The 12301-nt window shown below is 40.8% G+C and overlaps 2 protein-coding genes across 5 annotated transcripts in view; both read left to right on the forward strand.

Moving 5' to 3' along the window:
* The first annotated feature begins 214 nt into the window (after positions 1 to 214).
* plcxd2 (phosphatidylinositol-specific phospholipase C, X domain containing 2) lies at positions 215 to 4152 on the forward strand. The gene is made up of 8 exons (XM_034132376.1): positions 215 to 317; positions 468 to 604; positions 750 to 869; positions 1016 to 1069; positions 1150 to 1305; positions 2031 to 2141; positions 2356 to 2486; positions 3993 to 4152. The coding sequence occupies exons 1-8, from the start codon at positions 215 to 217 to the stop codon at positions 4150 to 4152; spliced, it is 972 nt and encodes a 323-aa protein (XP_033988267.1).
* Positions 4153 to 8653: 4501 nt separating this feature from the next.
* The window catches only part of phldb2b (pleckstrin homology-like domain, family B, member 2b), a 39766-nt gene continuing 36118 nt past the window's right edge, over positions 8654 to 12301 (forward strand). For all 4 annotated transcript variants that reach the window (XM_034132377.1, XM_034132379.1, XM_034132378.1 and 1 more), the window contains exon 1: positions 8654 to 8905. In XM_034132377.1, coding sequence (XP_033988268.1) covers positions 8873 to 8905 — 33 coding nt within the window. In that variant the 5' untranslated portion in view covers positions 8654 to 8872. The remainder of the gene's footprint in view (positions 8906 to 12301) is intronic.

Genomic DNA, 12301 nt, shown 5'->3' on the forward strand with positions numbered 1-12301 from the left:
AAGCGCAATAGCCTCTAAGAAACCGGGACAGCTAACGTGTCGTAAGAGGTTGATGTCGTTTCGAACCGCTGGTATACGTAGATGAACTGTAACTTTAGAACATGATCTACGGTAGTTTGTATCTTTCGGGAGCACACAGGAATCCTCCTCCAGGATTGCATCTGCACCAGAGAGCGGTTTCATGAGGGTTTGTTTTTAATTGGCTGTTTCTGACATGAAGACCCGACCTGCAGGGATTGGCAATGTCAATGCCGACTGGATGGGTTCTCTGCCCCCCAAGCTCAGTGCCATGCCCCTCAAACACCTCGCCGTGCCAGGTGAGCCTGTCGTGCGTAAAGATGTGTCTCCTCTGCTCCTCTGTCCATCCCACCTGCATGGATACCACAACAATAAAGCTACAAGTGTGAGAGGGATATGATTTGATCCTCTCTCTATTACATTTTTATTTCTCTTCATCTCTCTTGCAGGGTCTCATGATTCCTTTACCTACTGGGTGGATGTGCATGCTCCTGTTGGCCCCGACCAGAAGGCATTTGTGAAGTACCTGGCCACCATGTTCAGCGTGTTAGCCAAGAAGGTCATGGTGAAGTGGGCCATGACCCAGGTACTGAGTTAAAATGTACAAACTTTTAGTTTATAGTTGTCATTTACACAGATTTTTGGTGCAGATTTCAAAAGTCTATGTAACAGCTGTTTTTAAAGCCATTAACTTAAGCCTGTGATGTAATAAATGATGTGTGTATTCCTAGAATCTGACATTTAAGGAGCAGCTGGAAGCAGGAATCCGATACTTTGATCTACGAGTCTCCTCCAAGCCACGGGAGTCCGGAAAGGAGATCTACTTCATCCACGGTCTGTTTGGCCACAAGGTGAGTGGACTACATATTTTCTGACATTTTACTGCTTCACGACATGTGCCGGCCGGGTCCCTATTTGAAAAAGTGTTTTGCTACAGGTAGTCTGTCACCTTTAAGGCTTGATGCAACAAGTGATTTCCAACCTTTCTCCCCCACAGGTGAGCGAAGGCTTGTTAGAAATCAACTCCTTCTTAAGCAAACACAGGAAAGAGGTGAGAATCCTTCATAAAAACATAATTTCCAGAAAGCACAGACACACTAACTGATTCAGTCTGTTGTTTGATTGATTCAGGTAGTGTTTCTAGACTTCAACCACTACTATGCGATGGGCGCAGAGCATCATGTGTACCTCCTTACCATGCTGCAGGAAGTGTTTGGCAGCAAGCTTTGTAACATGTGTGCAGTGGACAGCATCACTCTGGACTACCTCTGGAAGAATAAATACCAGGTGATGAATGAAAGTGGATGCACAACATCACTTGAAACATTATTCCAACCACATTTTGTGTGTATTGACTCCAGTGTTAAGACCCTTTAAAGCTCATGTAGTAAAAGCAGCATGGAAGTGTGTGTGTATTTGACGTCACACTTAACGCTTGAAGTCAGGTAATCCCTGTCACCTGTGACCTCCTGGACAAGAATTAGTGATGAGCGTCATTTGTTAAGGAGATGACACTTAAACATATGGACACACGCTTCACACACATCTGTGTGCGTGCAATTCTGTCTGCATGGTCCTACGTGCATGTCAGTGCCTGGTTCGGATACTATCAGTTTAACTCCTGCTCCTTTTACCCTAATCCATAACTGGGTTAGTTGGCAAAGAAGAAAGGGAGGCAGAGTAGACGAAGAAAAGGGAGGAGACGAGGAGAGATTTGTACAATTAGCAGCTCAAAAGGAAGCCAAACTATCTTATTAAGTTTCATTAGTAAAGACATGCAACCAGTACTCTTTGCTTAATCTCTTAAGTGAAGAGCAGACAAGTCAAATGTGTTTTCATGATTTTAAACAGTCTTTTTACACCTACCTTTAGGGATATTCAGCACTGGTGCCAATAAGTTGTATGCATATAATGTGCTAAATGTTGTGTAAATGCAAGATTAGAGAAATGTACTCATATACCCGGTCTGTGCAGCTTATCTTCTCACTGTCTTTTATTTACTTTCTCCTCAGGTGATTGTGTTCTACCACCATCCTTCAGCTCAGGGCATCCCTGTCATGTGGCCCGGCAACAAGATCCCCGCTCCTTGGGCCAACACCACCGAACCCAACAAGCTCACACAGGTCAGAAAACAACACAGACTGTGGCAACTACTCACCAGCATGGGAGCCTCATGTATATTTATTTTTATTTTATCCAGTGAAAACTGTAAAGATACTAAGAATTCACTAACACACAATGGATTCAAGCTTAAAAACAAAGTAACAACCATATGTAACCCAAGTTATGTTCCAAAAAATCTCCCACCAAGTTCATTTTTGACCTTCTCCTGTCTAGTTCCTGGAAGCTACACTGAAGGACAGATCAAATCATGGCTCCTTCCACGTGTCTCAGGCCATCCTCACACCCAGGGTCAACACTGTGGCCAAGGGCCTGCTGTGGGGGCTGCGCAACTACCTGGTGGAGAGGTCAGTGACTGAGTTTAAGATTTCTGTCAACTAATGCAAGGGTTTAATCAATACATTTTTAATATATTACCTGCTTTGAAACATGTATAACAGATTTAGGAATCCATCCCATGTGTGTGAGTGTTCATGTTGTCATGCATCTTTGAATCTTGTCCTCTAATGCTCAACTCAATTTAATACTAGTTTTTGGCCAGCAGAGGGCAGTACAGTAAATGCTACAAATGCCTACAGTAACAATTATTATCATCTTTAATACAAGCAAACTAAATATGTGGTGCAAATGAAAATATAAATAACACATTTAAATGAATCACTGTTCAACCAGTTGATAACTGTGTCATCATTTTAGCAAAATCATTTTAGCAAAAGTAGGTTTTTATGTTTTATTGTTTGATTGTATTACTTTTTTACATTATTGTGTGACAGTCAAATAAATAAATAAACGTCTTTACAAACATTTATTAATATCTACTTCCTTCATATTTGTAAAAATTCATTCATTGTGCTGCGCTGCACCACTTATATAACAGTTTGATTTCCTGAAAAAGCCTCCATTTGTAGTCCTATTTTATTGGTGGTGAATATTTGTTATTCTTCTCTGTGATTGCCACAGCTGTTTCAGAGCTATGAAGCCATTGATGTGACGGCCAGAGATTGTATCTTTTATACCATATATTTGCATTTGACTCCCCTATTCCAATATTATGTCACTTCACTGCTTTATTTGGCTAAGGATAAGCTATAATCCACTTAATCCATTTCCAAACTTTAGCGGATCAAACAGAAACGCATTTCACCCCTAGATAAGAGATCTTTCCCTAAGTAAGGACTACATTATTTGCACACAGTTTAGCAGTCAGCTAGCTCTCTGATCCTCAGCTGAAAGTGGAATTCCTGACTTAGAGTACCTTCCCTTAAAAGTGAGAGAAACAGCCACTGATGCTGAGCTATAAAACTCCTGAGCGGAATCTGTGGCGAGACAGGAGGAGGCCTAATTCTGCACTTCCGAGGAAATGGGATTGTTTATCACTGCTGGATACACAACAGACTTCCTGGTTTTGTTCTGCTGCAGGCGGCTCAGACATAGCGGATTATTTAAGAGTGTTGGAACTGCTACAGCTACAGAGCCATGGTCAGTGTGTGCCTCTATGACAAGAACTAAAACAGAAAGTGTTTGAATTCAAAGCAATACGAGCAGAGAATGCAGTCACTGACAGACAGACGGAAACTAACAGCACTCCCTTTCACTTTTTCCCATCAGGTCCATTTTCTCCCAAATCCAATTACTGTATCTCAGAATCTTATCAACAAATGAAATGAGGTGGACAGACAGACATTCAGCTAAGAAACAACTGATTAGAGTTTGGCACATGTTATAATCATAACAATAATCCTTCCAGAGACAGAAACATGGCTTTAGATAATTGTTTGTACGGTCAGGGAATCCGTCAGTTTAACATTAAGAAGTGTTATTGTTTGCTTTCTCATATACACTTTCTCCTCTAGGAACCTGCCCACCATCATTTCCTGGGTGGAGGCTCAGAGGCCGGGGCTGGACGGGGTCAACATCATCACCTCGGACTTTGTGGAGCTCACTGACTTTGCAAACATCGTCATCAAACTCAACAACCTGCTGCTGTCTGAACAGGAGCGAAAACAAAGATGACACGTGTTTGCACGACAGGACAAATATGTGCTGACCCACAGCCTATTGGAGGTCGGAGGTCGGATGGCAGATTCTTCCAAAAACATTGTTGGATAAGGATTTTCTACATAATGCTGGAGTTCCTTAAGTTATTTTTAAACCCATAAAATGACCATTCCTATATCAATGAATAACTATTTGTTACGTTGAATTGTTACATATCTCCAATGTGTATGAAGTTTTTACTTTTCTGTATACAGTATAATTGATTTTCTTTAATCATGGATCCTTTATTGTATAAATGTTGTGCTATTCAAAATACTATATTTATAGGTATTGAATTTGGTTTACAGAGTACTAGCACATTTTTATAAAGAATTGTTAAAGAAAAATATTCAGCTTGCTGGTATTGGAATTGGTATACACTTAATTGTAAACAGTTGTTCAGTGAGCTAAAGTTAGCTTTTTAACTATGCACTTGGCGGTTTTCCAATAATGAAAAGTACAGGTTCTAGTTTTTTTGTTTCTATGTTAAGTCACAGGTCGTGAAAAAGCAGCCCGCTGTGCCAACACCTTTTCAGTATTGCCCAGCTATTCCATTAAACTAGAGCCTCAAACCGTTGCACCTTTATGGGGGATTGCCGAGGTACATATGTGTGGAAGTTGTGCCACAATGCTCATAAAACATGTGCATGTACATACATGGCTATAAATGTTTCTGTTTATAGTATTTCTGCTCAGTATTTTTTCCCTTCCATTGTTTGACTCAAGATGCTGGAATGGAAACAATTTTCTAAGACAGTTAGATATGTGGGGTAAATGCATAGAGGAGCATTTACAGTATGACCATGTCCAAGATATTTCATGTCTGCATCGGCCTCTATACAAAATACATTGTCTACGACATGTTGAAATAGAAAAGGGCAGAAAGGCTAAAATATCGTCGTCTGAAATGAATATCTCAGTGTGTGTCTGAGTTAGTGTGTGTTACTGTGTTTGTGTTCTGCTTTGTGGGCTAGGTGATTACTATGCGTGAAATGAAAGTACTGCAGGGACAGTCGACCTGCATTCCTGTGGTTATCAGAATAAGAGGAGACTGCAGAAGAAGATAAGAAAGTAAGAGAAAGGTCAGCTTACATTAAGATGCAGAAAGGGATATTTTAACAGCAGTTCATTTTCCTCCTTCAGCAGCATCATTATCTAACTACTTTATACTGTTTTATTTTCATCCACTATGCCTTTCGTTTTTTTTCACTCTATGACTCACTTGTGTTAAATAGCCTGATCTGTCCAGGCCACATTGTTGACATGGTTCAGCATGGTCACCAAGCACCGCCAGGCTCACACACACCAACACACACACAGTCACAAGCTGAGGCACTTTAATTGCCGAGTAATTACACATACCAAGGCAGGCAAGTGGGAGAGCGGAGCGCTCCAACTGATGGAGAGCATTCCTTTGTTGTTTGGATTGGTCCCCTCTCCTTCCCTCTCTTTTTTTCTGGATCCCTGCTGGCTTCCAAGGTTTCAAAGGAGAAGACGTTAACTCAGGCATGATTTTATAGTCTTAAAGTACTGCATTTGAGCCTGGGTTTTTCAGCCAGGATTTTGTAATTCTACAAACATTCTCTGCAGAAATATGTGCAAACATTGACACACGTGTATTTTTGGGCACCACAGTCTGTGTAGATCTGCAGCCACACTTTATTTTGATGACCCTTTACGTCCCATGACGTAATTTTCTCTTCCTAAATAATACAAATGCAGTCTTCCCCCATCACCAAAAGTTCAACCTCACAATCTTCACTTGGTTTCAACGCAGCCAAATTTATAGTTGGTTTCCAGTCTTCTTTTTGCCATTTGAGTGTCAGGAATATCGTCACACTCATGCTTTGGTTGCATGGTGTGTTTGTGTCTTAGAGAGCCATGTATGTCACACTATAAAAGTGATTCAACTCTGCAAATATCCTAGTGAGTAAACCAAGTTTGACTTAAGTAACCACTGCTATATCCCGGGTGTTAAGTGATGTCTGACCTGAATCAACCAGGTCAGTCAACATCCATCACACACAGATGTGGTAGTTTTCCCTCATTGACCAAAACAACTACACTATTGAAACAGCTGTAAAAACAGGTGACACTCTTCTTATGACTAAACCTCTGACACATTGTGGGGTCGGTAAAGAAAAAAGGCAGAACGAGTAGAGGCACATCACCAGACGCCTGCAAACAAATACAAATGCACCTCAATCACCCTTAAGCCACAAACAGTGTCAGTGTCATCCAATTATCTGTCATTAAGTTGTCATTTAAAGCGTGTGGGTTGAATAGTTTTACACACACTAATCCTCAAAACCCTTCATCATTGATGACAACAGAGATTTGATGTCAAGTGGTTCAGATGTTTCACAGCCTTTTTTTACATCAGACAGACAGGCAAAAGTAAAATAAGACTGAAAGGTATGATGGATTGAAATGAAGCTGTCTCTCACTGCAGGGTCACGGGTTTGAATCCCTGTCCAAACAGCTCCAGAGCTCCTGCTCAGCCTCCTGGGATCACATGGGATTTTGTGGTATTCACCTCGGAATGCTGTCAAACGCTCAGCGGCCCTCAGACCAAACCCACAGGCTCCGTTAGATGATGTCATTGGGAAAGCTTAGCCACTCTCATGCTAGCAAGCAACCATGGATGCATAATAACTCCTGGAAAAACTTCAAAAGGAAATGAACCATTTTCCGAGAGCCTTATCCTGATAACATTTAGCTGTGCCCCTTTTAAGGCTTCAGGCTCCAAAGATGCATCTGAGTCAAGACCTAAAATGACCATGTGACATATTGCCATACCAAAGCAAACATAAAAACATAATGGACAGCATTTGCCCCCTACCCAATTAACCTATTCCAAGTTTGACCTTATATAAAATATGAAGGATACTTATTTGTTTCTGTATTTTATCCTACAGTTGGGTCTTTTAACTTTATTGTAGATTCACTTTCAAGGAAGCAGTGGTGAAAGTGGATCATGCTCTCTTGAGATCCCAGTGGTGCCTGTGAGATAAGATAGTCCTGCTGCCTTAAAAATGTGTGTGTCTGTTTGTTTTGTGTGCGAAGGCAAACCCTCCCTGGCCTCAGTCCTAACCCGAGAACCACTTTCAAAGACGACATCTGTCATTTTCCAGCCATAAGAACACACCGGGCATTCCACTTCAGTTGTGGTGTGTGTGTGCACATGCCTAAACAACATTCTGCCTGAATAAGGTTGTATTATAGTCGTGCATAATGTGTGTTTTCTGCAACCTCTCTGATGAACTGTGGAGAAAACTTGAACCTCTGCCAAATAATATGACATACCTCTGATACAGAACTCCTGGCCTCTCCTCTGTGATATCTCCAGACTGGTGCATGACTGTACATGTAGCAGAGAGTTTTCAGATGGTGCACATAACTTATACTAAGAGCAGCCTGCCACTGCTTAAATACCAACAGTTCTTGACTTTTAGGGAATAAATTGCATATGTTTTTTTGCATAAAGTATGGGTTTGCATGTTTGAAAATAAGATCATTTTTCTACCAGTCATTTTTTTTTTTGCTTTATAATTACCATTTGGATGAAAACGCAAATAAACTTGGATCATCATGCATGCTTTTATTTTTTGCAAATCGGTGTGTTTATATCATAAGGGTTATGTTGGGTCTGTCTCCAAGGTATGCTTTATACATATATAAATATGACCTCTTCTTGTATATAAAAAGGCCTATCTCATTCAGTAAATATCCTTCGAATGAGGTAAGAGGTATTTTTTCTAGCAAGGGAAAATACTTACACTTTATTATCCTTTTTTAAATAATCAAAGTTCCTGCTGCATTTTGTAAATGTACCAGTTTGTGCTCCATTCTAGATCCCCAGAGACTGAATGAATCAAAAGCTGCATAATTAGGACTGCATTGTGTCATGTGAAGTGAGTCTAGACTGCATTCCTGTTGTTAATATCATTAGCCAAACATGCCTCTTATCTATCGTGAGTTTCATTATCAATGCTGCCAAGGTATCTGAAAGATGCTTCTCCCTCTCTTTTTGGCCCTATCAAGCCCTAAAGGCTTCTCCATTTGAGCAAGAGATATGGAGCAAATGACGAGGTCAAGTGTTAGGTGGTCTAGTTAACAACCTGCACCTTAATCCAGAGTGTGTGTGTGTGGTGTGTGGTGTGTGTGTGTGTGTGTGTGTGTGTGTGTGTGTGTGTGTGTGTGTGTGTGTGTGTGTGTGTGTGTGTGTGTGTGTGTGTGTGTGTGTGTGGTTTGTGTGTGTGTGTGTGGGAGAGTGTGGTGTGTGCAAGAGGAGGAGCGCGAGAGAAGAGGGCGAGAGCGGCGCCGAGCGAGAGCGCGAGCTGTCGCGGCGCGGGCGCGCGCGCGCGCCGCTAGCCTTGCGCGTCGCGCAGAGAGAGAGAGACTCCCTCCCTCCCTCCCTCCCTCCCCTTGTTCTCTCCCCAGGTCCACTTCCAGCTGTTCCTGCATTCCTCCACAAGTCGCGATTGGCTGAGGCCGCCGGCTTTTTTACGCTTGTGAGTGTGTTGTGATCGTGTGTGTGTTAATGTGACAGATGATTTAAAGTATCTCCAAGACATCCACGGGTTGCTCATGCTGCACAGGGAATGTATTCGCAGTCGGGACTTTGGTCACAGTGAAGCAGTGACAGACCTTTGTTGGATTTGGAGCAGCTGCGTATTGCGACCTTTTCTGCACGATGACAGAAGTGGCCAGTCACGCTTCAATAATGGTAAGCGCGGCTTTTTATGGGGGAAATTACAGAATACACTTTGTTCTCGTGTTGTTTCAACAGCCACTGGTTTTAAATCTACAGCAGGTAACAATAAACTAATTATATTCAACTTTTTTCCAGATTAGTGTGGCATAAATCAACGCAGGGAACGTTTTGTTTGTTTCTGCAACTGATGGTCCTCAGTAGAAATGCTGTGGGGGATTCCACTCAAGATAAAACAAAAGACTCATTAATGCTGATGACATAGAAGTTCATATTGGAATATTACAGATATATAAATGATATCATTTGATATTCCCAGGTCATATTGTGATGCCCAAAGAGGACTGATTTAGTTGTAGACTGTTGTCTGTTGTTGTGTGTGTATAAGGGAGTCATCCCACATTTGCCACAAATAACCATTTGAAGATGATTTCTTGACTCAGATGAGGACCTTCCTTGAGTTCATTGAAGCATACATGTTGTTTCCCCTCTAATGCAGCCAGTCATGTGACCTAACTTCAACCATAACATTTAAGAAACCACATCTTTCCACCTCCCACCTCTTCTACATGTCATATTTTAAAGAATGGATAAAGAGTAAGTATGGCTGTGGTTTGGGAGTTTGTAAAAGGTTCACATTAGATCATGCCCTGTGTATCGAATTTATCTGATGTATTACCTTTGATTTCCCAATTAGGACATTGTACACTTGGGTCATGTGGAGTTGGTCTTTTCAGTTCCTAGTGTAATTATTAGGTTGTAGATTTTTCTTTGGTGTTTCCATACACCGTTCAGATGGCATTAGTGAAACTAAAAAACCTTATGTATTACATCAGAAGGACACATTTAAACTCGCTTTCAGTTAAAATCTTAAAAATGGACAGGACGTCCATGGCTTTTTTAAATAAAAACTGACATCAGAATGCTAAGCTAATGTTAAAACCATTATATTTGGAGTGTTGGCTATTGCCATGATGTGGAAACCAGGAGAATACAACCGTCCTGCCTCAAGTTCTCATACCAGATTCAAAACAGCACTTAAAAGGTTAATTCATGTGCTGAACAAATTATAATTCCACTTGTACTGTAGTTGTAAGATTTTTCCCACAGTATTTACTATGAATGTGTGTGCCAGGTATGCTTGAACTGTCATCAGTTCAGTTTATGACAATATTTAGTTTGGAGGCAGTGATGCAGCTTCTTTGGTCAACGATCTATTTCCCTTAATCTCTGAATTCTTAAATCTGTTTTTTTATCCATTTCCTTTTCCTTTGTTTCCCCGCTGCTCAGTTTGTTTTTCTTATTATCTCAAAGTCGATCCTTCTGCCTTCCTCTTCTTCTCTTATCTGTCCAGCAGTTACAGCTCATTTCACAATGCAAGCGTTGTTAATGTGAGTTACATCTCACTATACTCTCTCTCTCTGTCGTTGTTCTCCCTGTCATATCCGGCCCCTCAGAAACCTAAACATCAGTTGATCCCCTCCATATGGCGGCAAAGGTAATCTGGGTTTTTCCAGAGACACACAAACCCGAGATAAAAACTGAAGTTAGATTTCCTCCGACGTTGAGTCAGCTGCAATAACAATGGACTTTCTTTCCTGCGAGGATTTTGCACTTGGGTAAATGATAAAGAGAGAAAACGCTCAGTGGAGTGTGAGAAAGATTCAATTGGAGGACAATGCTTGTGGATGTTTGTTGTGATTCAGCAGGTCAAGTTATGTTTATCAGCTTGAAATGTTTTCAACAAAACACACAGAGACTGAGAAGAGCAGTGTTTTACGAACAAAAGGATTAAATGTGTGTGGGAATGCTGACGTCTGGTGTGATGCATGCGTAAGGCATATATTAAACTACTTTGTGTTTAATATGGGTAATTGTTGTGAAGAGAAGGGAGGAAGATAACCCTATTTAGCTCTGAGAGTTGCTCTATAAGAGGGACACAGAGAGGGGGACTCCATATTAAACAGCATCTGTAATACAATGCTGGCTTTGTCAGGTGGGAGGAGGAGAGGGTAATGCTGGAATGTAAGGGGAGGGGAGGTTAGTGAGAGACAGAGGGATGGAGAACGGGAAAGATGAAGATAGAGGAACAAGGGTAAAGACATGGCATTTAAATATAAAACATGAGAATGAAAGAGGAACAGCTGGGAAGACAGCATTTTAGACAAATAAGATACTTAGTATAATCAACAATAAATGGACAGGCTTCATAGATAATGACAAGAAAGAGACGAAGACACATGAAAATTAGACAAAAAGGATTCTGTTATATAAATGTATCATTTTTTGAAGAGCATTGTGTTTTTTTTTAACAGTTTGTAAAATAAGAAAAATCTAAACATAACCACAGATAGCGATATTTCCCTAATTTAAAGTCTACAAGCACCCTTTTCAAATACTTATTTACGAAACCAAAGACGCAGAAAATAATTAAATATATCTTGTCAACATGTTGTCTTAACACCCACCTTTGATGGGAGTTGAATATAGATTGAAAAAGAGGCAACAGGAATCAGGGCAACATATTTTATAGTTTTCCCCTGTCATGTACTCCGTGTAAAAAATAAATTTACCATATTTAACAAAGAGTAAATCCTCCCACTCCTTAGCACAAATGGTGGTCTTTACCCATGCACATTTTATTTCTGTAGCACGTTTAAAAAAAGCTCAACAGTCACCTTGACTGCAGCTAGAGGTATCATTATTCCCACCACCATTCTTATAGTTGGTCAAGTTTAAACCCAGGGTCTAAATCATCTTGAGGAGCGGTCTGCTTTGAAACACCCTTAGCCTAAGGCCAATGTAAGCTGTTTCAATAAAGCAGGAGAAGAAGCAGATGGCCAACATGGAATATCTGCATTCAATGAAAATAATAGTCCTGATGATTTGTCTGTAGTTCATTGTACTCTTCTGTGCGTACCGCTGTAGTTATAACGGTAATGTTGATGCACTTATCTTAATAGCTTAACTCAGCTCACAATATTATAATATATGTGTGCAAGCAACATGTTCCAAATCACTGACATGAGCAACAGGCTGAAATGTCCTGAATGCAGCCTGCATGAAAAACAGACAGCAACAATAACAAAGAAGATAATTGAAACGGAGAGAAAACAAAACAGATGTAGAGGAAATACAAACAGAGGAGGGACAGAGGGATGAAAGCAGAGGGTGAGGAGAATAAAAAGGATGAGATGAAACAGTCCGTGAACGCTGGATCTGTTTGTCCTTCTGCTTTTATGAGTCCTTCCATCACTTTCTCTTTGTCTACCTCCAGATGTGGAACGGAGCATTTGGGGGAAATCAGCTGTCCTACAGATGGGATCAAAGAGAGACTGTGTGCGTGCACTTGATTTTAAAAACATTGTATGGAGTTGTTTAAGCTGTTCCTTTAATATCTAAAGCGCTAGT

The sequence above is a fragment of the Trematomus bernacchii genome, unplaced genomic scaffold (assembly GCF_902827165.1).
Source record: "Trematomus bernacchii unplaced genomic scaffold, fTreBer1.1, whole genome shotgun sequence".
NCBI classification, from domain to species: domain Eukaryota; kingdom Metazoa; phylum Chordata; class Actinopteri; order Perciformes; family Nototheniidae; genus Trematomus; species Trematomus bernacchii.